Source organism: Coturnix japonica, chromosome 8, assembly GCF_001577835.2.
Source record: "Coturnix japonica isolate 7356 chromosome 8, Coturnix japonica 2.1, whole genome shotgun sequence".
In the NCBI taxonomy this organism is placed as follows: domain Eukaryota; kingdom Metazoa; phylum Chordata; class Aves; order Galliformes; family Phasianidae; genus Coturnix; species Coturnix japonica.
The window spans coordinates 14,544,095-14,559,537 of record NC_029523.1 but is presented as its reverse complement, the minus strand read 5'-3'; the positions used below and the strand labels follow the sequence as shown (position 1 = coordinate 14,559,537).

At 42.3% G+C, this 15,443-nt stretch overlaps 2 protein-coding genes across 4 annotated transcripts in view; both read left to right on the top strand.

Moving 5' to 3' along the window:
• Positions 1 to 3,130: 3,130 nt before the first annotated feature.
• On the top strand, positions 3,131 to 15,008 carry SAMD13 (sterile alpha motif domain containing 13). 3 transcript variants are annotated; one of them, XM_015870379.2, is made up of 4 exons: positions 3,131 to 3,285; positions 4,509 to 4,585; positions 8,232 to 8,343; positions 13,753 to 15,008. In XM_015870379.2, exons 2-4 carry the CDS (start codon positions 4,533 to 4,535, stop codon positions 13,894 to 13,896), a joined length of 309 nt encoding a protein of 102 aa, XP_015725865.1. In that variant the 5' UTR covers positions 3,131 to 3,285; positions 4,509 to 4,532; the 3' UTR covers positions 13,897 to 15,008. The 3 variants fall into 3 exon arrangements, with proteins under 3 accessions (XP_015725865.1, XP_015725866.1, XP_015725867.1); XM_015870380.2 differs by lacking the exon at positions 3,131 to 3,285 and adding an exon at positions 3,341 to 3,578; XM_015870381.2 differs by lacking the exon at positions 3,131 to 3,285 and adding an exon at positions 3,904 to 4,041.
• DNASE2B (deoxyribonuclease 2 beta) overlaps positions 8,242 to 15,443 on the top strand; it is a 29,052-nt gene continuing 21,850 nt past the window's right edge. Inside the window, exon 1 of the mRNA XM_015870377.2 lies at positions 8,242 to 8,343. The gene's annotated coding sequence lies outside the window, so the exon portion shown is untranslated. The remainder of the gene's footprint in view (positions 8,344 to 15,443) is intronic.

Sequence of the window (15,443 nt, the reverse complement as noted above, 5' to 3'; positions counted from 1 at the left end):
AGGAAAATTTTTAAAAGCTGCTTACTACATTATCACTAGCCAGGCAATTATGTGTGATGGGGCTGTGTTTTATACATTGATTTCTTGATATAAAGTACATGCTTAATTAGCAAATACTTACGTCCTGATAGTAGCTGTGTTGAATACAGAGCAGTTGCCAGAATTAGAAGGAGCACAACAAAACAAGTAGGGCAGGAAATTCTAAGTGAAGTGGATATAATTCACGTGCAGGGAGATTTGCTTAAGCAATTCAGCTTTGCACACCACAGGAAACACCATCAGAAAGGTGTTGCTGCTCTTGCATTGTGGTGAGATTTCTTTTGTGTCCATGTGTGAGGAAGGTGCAGTTCCAGTCATCTTGCTGGAGATTCATATGTTTGAATAACATTTACTGTATAAAAATGTGTTGGCATAGTAATGCAGGGCATTTGCAGAATGTGTTCCTAAACTGTACTGATGGAGTTAAAAGCCATAACTCGATGAATGAGTGTGCTTTTTACTCACACTGCATCACGCAGCACAGGTTGTGGGTGCACAGTTCCCTCAGGAGAAATGGGCTGTGCAGACAGTGCGTACGTAAGGCAGTGGAAAGCACAAATTGCTGATAGTCCTTGTCCACCTCTGGAAGTGCTGCAGCTTACAACAGTGACAAATGCAGCGTAAAACAGGAAAAGAGGACTATGTGATGGAAAGTAATGCACTAATGGAGCCTTCCTCTACCTATTGTATTTTCTGATGTTAAGAAGCTATAGAAGGGAGGTTCTTAGTGACTCCAGCTCAGCTTTGTTCCCACTGAAATTCATGGCTGATCATCAGTAAAATAGAATCAAAAGTTTTAAGGGTCTTTCTGTCAGAACAAAACAGGGGGTCTCACTATTGTCCCCTCCAGGCTTTCTGCTTTCCCACACCTGCTTGACACTGGTGCTAGTTTTGGCCTTTTGTTTGGGCTTTGGTCAGAGCTTCACAGCAATGTGGAAAGGCTTGGCCATGCAGAGAACTCTGGCAGGTCAGAAGTGGCAGTAAGGAAGACACAGCAGCATGGCTTTTAAATTACCTTCCTGGCCAGCACAGGAGCAGCAGAGCTTCACAGTCAGACTCAGTGTGCAGACGGGTGCTAGGAACTACCCCTCACATCTCCCCTCCATGCCTGGGAAGTAATGGCAGGACTTGCATACTCCCTCCCAGGTAGAGGGGCTGCTCTGATACTGGGCTACTGCAGCACTGAGTTTTAGTGCCCAGTTTTTACTGGGTAAGCCTAAAGGACACATTTTTAACTGACAGAAATGTGTGTTTTATAAAGGTGTGTGACCTGTTCAGCTCCTTGTAAGGTTGATTTAGCACTCCTGGCTTTCCTCCAGCTGAAAGCACAAAACTCCATTGCTGTTTTCTCTCCTAACCTTCGCAATATGTTTAGCTATGCTTTTACACAGTAAGAAGAAGGATCTAAAGGGACCCTTCATTCAGCTCTGGGAGAGTCAGAGTTTGGTGCTGTCCCATGCCAGCTGTGTGATGGGTCTGCACACCCAGCTGGCACTTTCAGAAAAAAAAACACCTGACGCTCTGCAATATCCAGAAGATAAGATCATTGTGTACAATAATCCACATTGACTTCCACATTTGAGAAGCAGCAGAAATTCAGTCAGGCAGGGCTGACCCCCAGCACAGCTCAGCCAGCGCTGCTCCTGCTCCACGTGGCCTAGACACAGTTTTTGCTAGGAGCAGGATGCAAGTAGTCAAACAAAACCCTTAATTCACTTTCCTGCATTGTTTCCCTCCAGATATAATCTCGCTTTAATTAAATCACCTTACCCTAAGGAGCGAAAATGCAAGCTGCAGATCATACTCTGCACTGAATTCTTCCACAGCCTGTTTTCTCAGACTTCCTCTCTTTGCTGCTCAAGGTCTTTTATGCTGTGTGCCTTGAGCCAAATGCTCCAAAGACTAATTGAGAACATGATGGAAGGCACGGGAGAGCGAGAGAAAAGAGCTGGTCTATATTTGTAGCTTCAAATGTCAGTTCATTACCAAAGTCAGAAAACAGCTGATGCAGAAAACTTGTTACGGCCTCTTTTAGAGTGCTTGTTTCTCAAGAGACAAAAAGAACTGCCTTCTGTGACTTGTCCAATGCAGATATGTCGTGTTTTACCGTATGCACTGAGATTTGAGGTAAAGAGGGTTTTCTTTAGGGTGCAGAATGTTTAATACTTTGTTTGACTTGTTTCTCTGTGTTTAAAATCTGAAGCAGTGAGGACTTGCACTGCTGTTAGTTTTCAGCACTGTCATCAATAGTCATCACGTTATTTGTGTAGCTTTCGTATGCTTTGGTTATTCGTTTGGTTAAGGCATAATGAAATGCTCAGCGGGGACTATATCTACTGGCCCATGGGCTCAGTTGTGCCCTTCTTGCCATTACTGTGCTGTATCTGGTTTGCTGTTTTGGGGCTTGGATCCCTGACTGCAAACACAGGGTGCACTCAGCTGCTTCTGGCGGTGATGCCAAAATGATTTCCATACTGCTACCAAATTGGTGCTGTTAGGAGTGGTGAGACAGTTGCTGGGATATTGTACAGGGGGGGGTCTGCCAAGTCTTAGTAGGGCAAGGTAGGAGCAGGTGTTATGTTACTCCCAGTGGGCCAGGTCTGTCTTTTGTACATCACAGCACTGCAAACCTTGCAGGGTCTCACATGTGTCCCAGCGCAGCACACTGTGTGGTGCTCGGGGCAGGTGTGAGCAGGGCCTCAGGTCCCCGAGATGCCGTTTCTGGTTTCAGAGGCAGCTCAGCGCTCGCTGCCCACTCACGTACTGACAAACTCACTTCAGAAGTAGTTGGATACAACTTCTCCAATTCTGCAACGCCTGGTTGTTCCTATTTCCCTCCTGTTTCCCGAGGCTCTTTTCCAAAGCTATCTACGGAGTTGTTCGTCGCCTCCACCACCCGCTCCATCGGCACACCCCGGCACACCCTTGTGAGTAGGAGGAGTGGAAGCGGCCGCAGGAGCCCGATGCCCCTCGCCTGCGGCCCCGAGGAGGCAGGCGGGCATTCAGCCAGCCGGCCCCCTCCCGCAGGTAGGAGCGGCGCCTTTAAATCGTCCGCCATGACTCGGGCGGAGGTTGGTGGGGGCCGTGTGTGGCGGCGGCGTCACTCGGGCCGGGAGCCAGGCGGGGCCGCTGCCCGCTGCCGTACGGAGCCGCCTCCGAGCGCCCCGCTGCCGGCGGGGGGCTGGCGGCAGGGGCTCCGCCGCGCCGGAGCATCGCGTAGCCATGCTTCGGTTTAGTTGCCCGTAGGTAGGTCCGTCTGTCTTTGCTTCCCCCGCCCCTTCCCCCCCGGACGAAAAAATAATGACAATGTGGTGCCACGCTGCCTGCCGGAGATGCCCGTAAGATGGTGCACGCGTGTCACGCAGCGCCCGCCGGGAGCCCCCCAGGTGCGGGCGGGGTCGCGGTAGCTCCGTCCCGGCGGCTGTCAGTGCCCTCACCTGGGCTGCGCCGAGCGGCGGCCGCGGGCAGCGCCGAGTGCTCCGGGCTCAGCGTGGAAGGAGCATCCACACCCGCCAGTTTGGTGCTGCTCCCTGCTGCTGGTAACTGCCTAATAAAGGGTTCCTTTCTTTCCTTTTATTTTATGTAAGCAGCGGCGTTAATCGCTATCGTTTGCTTTTGCAAAGTTTAAGCTGAAGAGCGCGATTTCCCTGTTCCGTACTTCCCCGAGCTCTGAGTCGTACCGCCGGCGTCCATTAACGCTACAGCGGGAACATCCCGAGCCCGTGGGTAGTTACGGTGCTCCCCGACATAGAAATGCCTTTGAGAGCAGGAGGAGGAGGCTGGGCTGCTCTCTGTGCCTTCCCTGGGGCGGTGAGAGCGGCCAGCGGGCTGGCTTTCCTCCCGTGTCCTTTGTACGGTCCTTTCCCCCTCCGAGCTCAGTGTGCATAGAGGAAGCATTGCGAAGCACAGGAAGGATGGGCTGACGGAGAAGGTGCACAATTAGGCCTCAGGAGTTTTGGACTCGATCAGTGACTCGGCTTTGCCAGCTGGTTTGTGACTGAGGTAGAAATTGTATTTCTCATCGGTGTTTCAGATCCCCTTTTGTAAAACAAGGGCGTAGGTTTCCAAGCCTTGCTAGGAGTAATGCTTCTGCTTGGGATCCTCAGTACAGCAGGGTGACTGAAGGCACTGTGAGCACGCTTGGTATCCAACCGTAGACATATTGCAGGCTGGTTTTTCTCTACGTAGCTTAGATCAAAATTGTTTCAGTTTAAAAAAGGATCGTATGTGATGCTTTGTGTCTTAAAATCAAGAAAGGTGCTATTTCCTGTGTTCAAAGCACAAGCAAACTTTTCCTAATGCGTTAGTTATTACTGGCTTTACCAAGGCTCTGACGGAAGTGGTCTTCTGCAGTGCTTTTGCTCTCAGGTGGAAACAGTTGCATCTGTATAGAATACTTGTTTCTGTTGTGTTACGTTGTTCTTTTCGTACCACCAGTAACTAAACACAGCTTTTTTTCCTGTTAATAGCTGCTGAGGAAACCTCTCTTCTCCATGCTAACTGTTGACATGGAAAACAAGGAAAATGGTTCTCTGGATGTCAAAAAGTAAGTGATTCTTTGGAGTTCGGGTTATGTAAACAGCATGTGAATTTTGATGGTATTTTTCCATTGACTTAATATGGTTGGCAGGGGTGGGGACCTCCATCTTTGCTTATTTCTACCAATCTGTGTTCTCAATTAGTTTTATTGCATTTCTTCTTTGAAATGAAAGAATCTAGGGCACTGAAGTGATTTAAAGTGGCATGCAGGATAGTACAGCAATGGAGAAGAGCAGAAGCTAACAAGTTGGTAGTATTCATTTTTCTGTTGTTTTCTTATCTTAGCTAGTGACCAAAGCAAGTGGTAGCACAGCAACTGATGCTCTGCCCATGTTCATCTGTCTGCTGTTGTGGGGAAAGCTCCTCTCACCATCCACTTTGACTGACAAGGTGAAACTTCTAAGGAAGGACTTGCAAAAGTCAAAGCAGCAAATGGTGCCTAATGTGTCTGTCTGTGTGCTTTCTAGAACCAGTGTCTGATGGGGAGAAGTGTCCCATGTAAATGTCTCCTGCTATTCTTTTTGGAGGTGATGTATGCATCTCCCTGCTGACTGCCCAGCCATCCTGAGCTGAGAAGCAGCACGTGTCCCTTCTGAAGCAAATATTTTAAGCTTTTTGCTGAGGAAGCCCTAAACAGACCTTCAGACCTATGGTGGGAATAAGGGAAAGAAAGACATGATGTGCTCTGCTCTGCCGTTTTCTGCAATTTGGTGCGCTGCAGGCTAAAGAATAGGAACTGTTTTAGAAGCATTTGCTTATCCTTGAAGGTCATCAGTTCTTCAGTTGGGATTGCTACTCCTCATCTTACTGTCTGAAGAGTGAAGTTTTGTGTGGAAAAACAGCTATATTGTATTAGGCCTATAGATGCTCTGTTGATAAGTAACAAAGGGAAAGGAACTAGAAAGAGTTTATCACCTGTCCTCTTGGACTGCAGCAATTCTATGAAGCTGCACCTCATTCTTGTCCTTCAGATCTCTTTGCCACGAGTTGTCCATGAAAATATGACAATGGTTAGGCTCCCTATCACCAAGTAATATAAATAATAATAATGGATACTGTTGAAACTCATGATTATGACACAGCATTAAAAGATCTGCTGGTAGCCAATGAAGTATGCATCTTCCCCATTAACTTGGGACTCCGGCTCTACCACATCAATATAAAAAGCATTTCCCTGCTTAGTGACCATGCATAGATTATGCCTCTCAGATGCCACCTTTAGTTTTCTTCTGCACCTGATACTCCATGGCAGATGCAAGAAGAGAAGCAGTCAGAACAAGGACAGCTTACATTTAATCATTTTCCCTCAAGACTTAGGTGATAAAGACCCAATTACTAATTGCAATAGTGGCTTTTTAAAACTGGTAGTGATTATAATTAAACAGAGCATAAGCTGTGGTTTCTAAAGAAAAGTACATAGTATGTATGTGTGCCTGTCTACTAAGGAAGTATTTGGCACTTTCTTGAAGTGGTTATAAATAGCTTGGATAAAATCTGTTTGTTCACAGTTATATTCTTCCAGGCCTTGCTGCTTTGGCCACATGATGGCAATAAAGGTACAGGGATGGTGGCAAACAGAAGACGAGTCAAATCTTTATTCATTGTTAGTACACCTAGTATCTGATTATAAAACCGAACGTACTTGCTCTCTTAAGGTTTTAGGGAATCCAGGATGTCTGGTATAAACTGGTATATGGCTAAACTGTGGCTCTTATATATTCCCTTTTCTTGTCTAAAGAATAGAGCCGTGTGCAACAGCAGGGTGAGGACAAGGCTGTCTAGAAGCCAAATGAGCATCTGTGTGGATAGATGATTTAAAATCCAGCCAGCCCCTGACAGTATGCCACATGCCTGTGAGTTTTCTGCAGCTGTAGCTGTAGAAATTGGCTTTGCTTGAGGTCTGACATGATGCTATTCCTTGAGGTAGGAACTTGCCGTTATTCCTGGGGTTAGGAATGACTAAGGTGGGGCTCTTGAAGGCATTGCAGTTGGGCATAGGGTGGGACTAGACCAAGTGCTGTGTTCCCTGCAGTAAAAGAGCTGTATGAAAAACTGATACACTTGGGCTGAAGTACGTTGTGGGTGGATCACAGTCAACTCAAAAAGAAAATGCTTTTGGAAGTAAGCAAAATACAGTTAGGTATTTTGACAGATTGAGTCTTTCATTTACTTTTTAGGAATAATAAAATTGTTCTTTGAGAATTTTTTTATTTTTTAAATAAATACTGGGTTTTTGGGGTTTAGTTTGTTTATTTTTAATTATTGGTTGAAGATGTGTCATTGCAGGTGTCTGGGGGGGAAAATCCAAAGATATAATTCTTCAAATCTTGGTTCTACAAATACACATAGGTTTTGTATGGTGCTTTCCACAGCATTGTATTTCTTAAGCCTCAGAATGTGCACAGCACCAAAAACAGAAAACAAACAAAAAAAAAAATCACCAAACCTTCAGGTGCAGCTCTGATAAGTTGGATAGTCTTGTTTAACATTTTGCTGAGTGTTGCCTTTCTCTGCAATCCCAATCAGCAAAGCAATTCATAAAGTTGTTACTTCATGAGCAAAAGCAAGAAACTCTGGCATTTGCTCCTTGCTCTGAAATATGTATATATATTCTATGTGATAAGTGAAAGAAATTGCTTTTAAAGGCCAACTATGGCATACAGTGTGATATTGAGGCTGCAACACGAGTCTCTAAGTTTCCTTTCCATTTGGTATTGTGATCTGCATGGTTTTGTTATTTCTTCGTTAACATTATGGTTAAGGATTCAGGGCAGTGGAAAACATCTGTGCAGGATGTCCAGCTGGAGAGGCGTGTTGTCAAAGTTTATTTGAAGACTGACATCTTGTTCTTCATCCTCCTACACTGCTGTAGGACGGGCAATCAAACCCATCTTGTGTTTCACCAAGAGTCTGCAGATACACAAAGGTTATCTGAGATAACACGATAACAGGCAGAGGATAAGAAATGCAGGGTAAGAGTAGCAACATGAATGATTGGTTGGTCTTGCTACTGTGGAAAGTAATTGCTTGAGGTCAATCACAGAAGAAATCTGATTGCGTTGAACAGATATTTTCTTGCATTCTTACTTATTTAGAGTGTCTCTGTATTTCTCTAAAGAAAAGTCAAAAAGAAATTTTGGAGGGCTCTATGTTTTGAGCAATTAATTCAATCACTGGTGCCTCTAATTTCTTGTTTTATGAGCTAAAGGTAGTTTTCAGTAGTGTTCCCCATGTTACAATATAGCACAGTCTCATCTTGGAGAAGACTAATCTACATACTGCAATTTTATATAAATGCTTGATAGCTGAAAACAAACTACAGTCTTGAAAGACCACATGCCTCAGACATGGTAGCCTCTGTTCTGCAAAGGCAACACATTCACAGGCAAAGCTCCTGATTGACTGCCTTTGGCTGATGTGAATTCTCATGTACTTCTTTTCTGAAGGAAGGAGTATGTCACTTATCCCTGGTATCAGGTCTTTGAAATGGAACAGAAAAGCAGTGATTCTTCTCTATTGGAGCAGTGGCAGCTGTGTTGAAGGGCACTATTCCTGGAGGAACAGAGAAGGGAACATACATAGGTTGTCTACAAAGAAGCAGCAGGTACTCTACAGACAAGTAGTGATTATTTGTTTGGATTTGTGTATTGCAGTTCAGTAGAAAATGGGAGACCTCCAGATCCTGCTGACTGGGCTGTTAGAGATGTTGTGAATTATTTCAGGACAGCTGGATTTGAAGAACAAGCCAGTGCTTTTCAAGAACAGGTAAGTCTGCTAGGAAACACTCTGATTGCCTCCACCTTCTCCCATTGCATGTTTTTGTGGTGGACTTGATGATTGGGAAAATCCCAGGTTAGGTGATCGGGTATGTTATTGAATGAAAACCTGTGGGAGTTTAATAGTACCATGTTACAGGATGTGGATAATGGAATGAAGTATGTTTGAAGTGTCATCTGGAAGGCGAGGAATCTAAACAAGTTTTCTTGCTTGGACTGGTTTAAAATGTGAATGGTTATTTCCTTATTCCTGAGTATACTGTGCAAATACTCTCATGAGCATGTCTGTAGGACTTCCAGTCTGATGAAGAGACTGGGTCTTCATTTCTGGGGCTTGTGGAAGGGAAGTGTAGGCATCAGGAAGACCTGGAGAGTTTAGATCCTTGAACTGAGCAAAAGCTACGAGCTGGATAATTTTCCACCTGCCTTTATATGACAAGAAAAGGATACTGGAGAAAAATGAGTTAAAGGGACATCTATGGACTGCTTTCCACAGAAAAACAATTGTGGGAGTGTGCATCACATTTCAGAAATCGTTGTTACTACTTTAGCCTTTTCATTATTGACCCCAGAGTTAACTTCAGTAGACTATATGGCATTAGTTAGTCTCAGTATGGCAGGTGCCAACATTATACACGCACTTTCTGATGCTAATGAATGGCTTCTTTTGTCAGTTTTGCAAAGAGCATAGCTGTCGTATCGCTCCTTGGTAACTTGCCTGTCAGCACATTGTTAAAGTATATTAGTGAGGAAGGATAGGGCTGTTTGCTTTTTGGCTTGTGGTTTGCTTGTTCCATAGGGAAGGATCTTTAATCTGCAGATTGTCAGTTCAGTACATTCTGTAATAAATTTGTAGGCTTGTGTGCAAGTACCAGGAAACTTATTATCATGATAGTTTGGATGGGGCTTTGGGCAACTTGGTCTAGTGGAAGGTTACCCTGCCCTCAGCTGAGGGGCTGGAACTGTAGGTGATCTTGTAAGATCTCTTCCAACCCAAACCCTTCTGTGATTCATTCCACGAACTTTTGTGCTTAGTTATTGAAATGGATGGCTTGACTTTCCAAGGCCTGAGCTAGAGTAAGATATGGCCAGCTTTGCTGGAGAACAGTACATCTAAACTGAAATAGAGTTATTGTTGATCTTGCTGACCTTCTGCACCTAGGCTATGAAGTCCCATCTGATTGGAACTGATGAGTATAAAGAAGTATCTAAATTTAGCTCTTTGTTCTGGGAGGTGCTGGCTGATTCTCTGGCAGGAGGCAGAGTGGCTTTTGCTGCAGCTGCTAATAATTTTTGAGAATTTGAAGATAGATAAACAAACAAACTAAAAAAAAAAAAACCAAAAACCTAAGTTTAACAATTTCTTAATACCAGCATTCATGTCTTCTCAACAACCCTGGAAACATGACATGAGAAAAACACAAGCCAAGTAATTGCAGCCTCTGGGTTTTTTCCTTATTCTGACAGATACCTTTCTGACTTTCATCACATGCCTTAACCTCTCTACACACCAACTTGCTTGTCAATAATACTGCAGTAATTACTACTGATCTTGCAGCAGCAAGGTGAGGCTAGCTCAGGAGTTCTGGCAAAGCAATTTGCAACAGCCTGATGGAAAATAGCATGTAGAAGTGACATGTACAGGTTTTGTTCGTACTCTGCAGTGAGGGCAAGTGGCTTCAGGAGGAAAGATGAAGTAAGCTTATTTTTAGCAATATATTGCCATGGCTCTGTTAGGTTGGATGGGCAGTAAGCTGCCATGGGCAGAAGTATAGTTTTGTTGCTAACTCCACTTTATGCTAAAGCTTTGGAGAGAAGCTAACAGGTGCCACCAAGATATAGCCAGGAGATGAGAATGAGAATGATTTGCAGTGGAAATCATTGCTGCTCCCTTCCACCTCTATTCACTTAGCAGCATAGAGAGCAGCAAGTACCTGGTTCTCCAGGCAAGAACCAGCTCTACCTGACCCTTCCCTGTCTGCTACAGGAACAATCCTATCTCTATCCTCTTGACAGCAGTGTTGTTTTGTTTCCTCTGCACTGTTCAGAAGACACTAATTTTAACTCTGTATACTTATGGTATTTGTTATCAGGATCTTACAGGCTCTCCAGGTATGGCAGTCACGAGGTGTGCAGCTGAAACTGTGGCCATCTCTGGTTTTAAATGCCATTTGTTCTGCAGCTTGTCTGGGTCCCAGAATCTGAAATTTGTTTGATCTGCCACTGCTCTGGATATATACTGGAAGGGGAACGAGGCTGTAAGTGGTGAAGGGACGTATCCCAGTTCACCTACAACACTTGTGAAATTGTTTTCCACTGAACAGTTTCAGAAGGGTTAGCACAACAATTTTCTTGCAAGACATCCATAGTTCAAAATGTAATCTCAAGAAATATTAATATGTTCAGCTTCTACGTAACACTAACAAAGTCCATGTTTTTAATGAATCTAAATACATCTGGACTCACATGACGCAAGTTACTCAAAGGATTTTTAAGATGTGATTATTTTTTTTTTTCTTATGCTTCTAAAGGAGAATAAAAAACATTTGAAGGACTACAGAATGTTTTAATAACTGTATTGTAAGTGCTAGCAGGGCATGATGATTGTATGATGGTTATACATTATTCTTTCTTGGAGTTTCACTGATGTCAGCAAGCTGTATGACCTCTTTGAAAAGATTCAACTGGAAGATGTGGCCCAATATCTAAAACAATAACATCGAGCAAATTTTTCCAGGCAAGCCAAGAAGTTGGGCACACAGGATAACTAAAGAGAGAGGCAGACCAGATGTGGGTGAGAGTGTGAACATCTTCAAAGAACTACTATCTGCAAGTACATGGCTGAGGTTTCTCTAGGAGCCTTGGGAGCACAGGGGGCTTTGGCTTGCTCGAAGATCGAATCTTTTTGACATGTCCTGAGATGTGCTAGTGCAATACCTGACCTTCACTACAGCTTCTTACCATTAGTATTGTGTTATGCAGCTGAGCCTAAGGAACCCAATGGTAGTGCTGCTCTGCCTTACCAGAAGGGAAACAGGTTTGACATTAGCTGGTATCTGCTACCATCTTCTATCAGATCCACGGCATGGAGGAGCATGTGGGCATGCTGGCTGCTATAATTTCTTGTCAGCTATCGTGTAAAACGCTAGTTCTCAGTCACTTGGAGAAAGAACAGACTTGATTCTTGAGTGGTCATATGGGAATTTGCTGAAGACAATACATTGACTATTGCAGCTGAGGAACTACTGTTAGCTCTAGATGTGCAGAGGGATGCCTCTCTAGATGGCACTAAAAGGGCATAACAAAAGCTGGCATTGAAGTTGCATCCTGAAAAATATCCTGAAAATAGTGAAGTAGCAGAGAAGAATTCCATAGAAGTCTCCAAAGCATACAAAGTCTACAAAACTTTAAAAAAGTCATACAAAATCTATGGAAGCAGTTTTAAGGGGAAAGAAAACAAAATGAGGTGAAAGTAAATCATAAAATAGACATAGAGATGTAACGCACTGGAATTTAAATACATATTTACTCATTCCTACCCAGATGTGCTTAGAGGATCATTTTTCTATTCAGTGAAATCCTTAGACGATCTACTTCCCAGCATTTCTTAAATCCACAGGAACCATGTGGAAGAAGAAGGAAAAGGAAAATAAATTCTCTCTACCTATTCATGGAGTTTCTCCTGTTCCAGGTTCCAGATTTTCTTCATTTGGATCCCTCCAAGCTGGAGGCTGTTCTTACTCCGTAACGTCATTGAACGGCAGTGGAAAAGGCAACTTCAGATCAGTCGTATCAATGAGCAAAATACTCAGTGGTGTCAGAATTTCCACAAAAAGAATTGTGAAAAATGGAAACAAGAAAATATCATCTGTTTTTAACTATTAACATTCTCAACAGAAATTGGAAGGAGGTACCTGTTGTAAATGGGTAAAAAGTTATTGGAAATGTGATTTTTCAGAAATACTGTTACACTGTGCTCTTCTGGAGGGATTAGCAGTTATGTCTCTTGGTGAGGTTTTAAAGAAATTCCATTTTCAGCAGATATTTGGTTATATTATACATTTTCCATCTATCTTGTATTTTTAAACTTTATCAAATTATGAGAAAGATCAGTCCGGACAAGTTACTGTAGAACTCTAATGTGCCTTCTTTGTCATTTTTTCATGTTGAATTGTAACCAAAGGTATGATCAGTAACATCTCCACAACAATTTTTTAACATTTGCAGTGGGACTGTTTTATGTGTGGTATTCATCTATGGTATTTATAAAAACACAAAATTGTGGTAATATATAGTAATGGACAACAACAATATATGCAGGTGTTTGAACTTGTTGGCTATTGATACCAAATTCAATTTTATTTTTTAAATTAAATTAGAAAAGAGTGCAGCAAAGTGAAGTCCAGTGCAAGAGAGCATCATAACATTAAAGACTGGGCTGTGATGGCCTTGTGAGGCACCAGTTGATGTGTTGGTTTGTAGGTGAAGCTGGTTTCTTGGGTAGTGCAGAGTGATTAAACTGTGACAGTATAAATAAAAGGATGGTCATGTATCTGAAATGGAAGTGGGAGCTGTGAGAAGTGGGTTCTTTTTGATGCATGGAAGATCACTTACAGTTAATCTGCAAACATACGACAAGGTTATCAGATGGGGGGAGGAAAAAAAAAAAGCCTGCAGGATTTCTAATCTAAATAGGTCAGAAAGTCAAGATATGAGCAAAAAAAAAGCATAAAGTTTAAAAAAAAAAAGGGTGGGGTGGGGGGAGAAAAGAATGAAAACTCAATGATTTAAAAGCAGTATGTAGCTGTTGTGGAGATTCAGCCTGGGAAGTTGCTACCTCTTCCATAGTAGCTGAAGGAATTTCCTTTGGAGTGCTGAGCTCTGCAGTTGGATCCTTGTAAAAGTTCTGATTGCAGGAGTCTCCTTTTCCCTGCAGGATGTGTGGGAAGCTGGCCATTTAAAGCAGGCACCTGAAGTTCTTAGCAGGTACTGACTAGTCTGAACTTGCTCACTGCTGTCAGTGATAATTTGAAACTTGACATTTTGAAAATTTCACTGCCTTCTCCTTGAGTGTGTCCTTTGCTTAATGGCTGATAGTTAGGCAAGCTGTACATGCACCTATTAATTACAAACAGATGTACAAGGAGGGAATTTTGAAATGAGGCTGGTTTGGGTTTTGTGCTTGACTAAATAGTATTTATGCATTAGTCAGTACAGGTGAGCATGTGAGAAACCAAACAGCAGATGTTAGCAGCTGCAAATAATTATTCCAGGAAAATAAAAGGCTACTATTTCTGTTCTCACCGATCCTCTGTAGTAGTCTTCCATTTGTTGCATGATTGTTCTCAGCTATTAGATTTGTACGTTTTCTTTATCAATTCTTTAATTCTTCTTATAGGAAATTGATGGCAAATCATTACTGTTGATGACAAGAAATGATGTACTGACTGGACTTTCTTTAAAACTGGGGCCTGCGCTGAAAATCTATGAATATCACGTAAAACCTCTACAGACACAACATCTAAAGAACAACTCTCTATAGCGAATTGTCTAGTTGGGGTCATGTTGTGCCTCAAACAGTAAATAAGCAATTTGGTTTCATGTGATGGAACTTTGTAAAGAGAGAATATATTAAGAATTTAAACCAAATTTAGATATTTATCCTATTGGATAGAGTTGGCAATATACTGTATACTGAGTCTGAATTGAGAGAGGTGGTGTGTATTTTTCACATAGTGCATAATGATTTTCTCTTTTAGGGTTTGTCAGTGAGCATGTTGAGATAGCTATATCACTGTATCCAGAGCAAAAGGGAGGTATGTCATTCTCATTTTTGAGCCAGACATGTTCTTAACATCATTTATTTATATACCAAAAAATCAAATAAAAGAAGAATAAAAGTTTACGTGCATCTTTGGGAGAGATAAACCATTGGAAGTATCTTCTGGTGTACAATAAAGACCTACTAAAACTATTACTACCTGTAATTCTGGGATGGGGCTGACACTTACCAACTCACCCTTTTTTGCAGAGGGTCCTATTTTGACCTTATTAAGGTTTATTTGTGGTATGCCGCAATGTTTAAAGCTGTACATAAAACTATCATAACCCCTTCGATAGCAGAAGGTGTTGCTGACAGGTGAAACTGGGTTGTGTATTTTTTGCTGTCCTTTAAATTTTCGGCTTGTTTTCACCTGTTTATAATGGTAGCTCTATGTAAAGTATAGCTGGTTTTTAAAAGTTTGTGTTGCTTTGCAAACAAAAAATATATCACTTTAATTTATGATAACTTGTTTTCTAACATTATGCAGAAATTTGTTAAACAAACCTGCACATTTTTAATATTGTCTGTCATTGGTGTTGTAATAGCTTATTTTTTAATTCTTTACTTAACAGTTTGAATACTTGTTTTAAAACCTGAAAGAAGCTGTCGTCACCATACATCTCTGTTAAAAGAGAGTCTTGTTCAATCTGTTTGTACCAGTTCCCTATTTGATAGGTTGCTTGCTATAACCCAATAAAGCACTGCTTATGTTTGAACTCAGTTTACTTTATAGATCTTTTTACTTTCTGTTTCTTTATTGTGATATATTGGATTTCCTGATTATTTTTTTTTTCCACTTCTCCATTAAAACAGTACCAAAACATTCTGCATATTCTTTTCTCTTGTGATTACTTTTAATACCACCTACCAAGATATTTAAGGACTAGTTTTGCTTTTTCTTATCTGGTGTTACATGCTGTTGAAGGAGAGAATTTGAAGCATTGCTTACATTCACCAGTAACATCTGTACTTCTCTTAACCCTCTCTAGAGCTGTCAGTGGTGCAGAGGTGCTCTGTTGGCACTACTGCACTGCTACAGCAGAGTGGATTATCTCTTGGTGCCTGGGAGATAATACACATGTACTGCTTAGCACTGCCCAGGCTTGCCATCTTCTCTGGTCAGAAAGTTTTGTGATGACCTCTAAAATGAGATGTGGAGTTGCATAAATGAGACTGAAAGATGAGCTGGGAACCAGGAAATAAGTGGGAGAGTGTGCTAAAAGTGAATATGGTGTGGGAAGCAGTTGTGAAGGGATGGAGCTTAG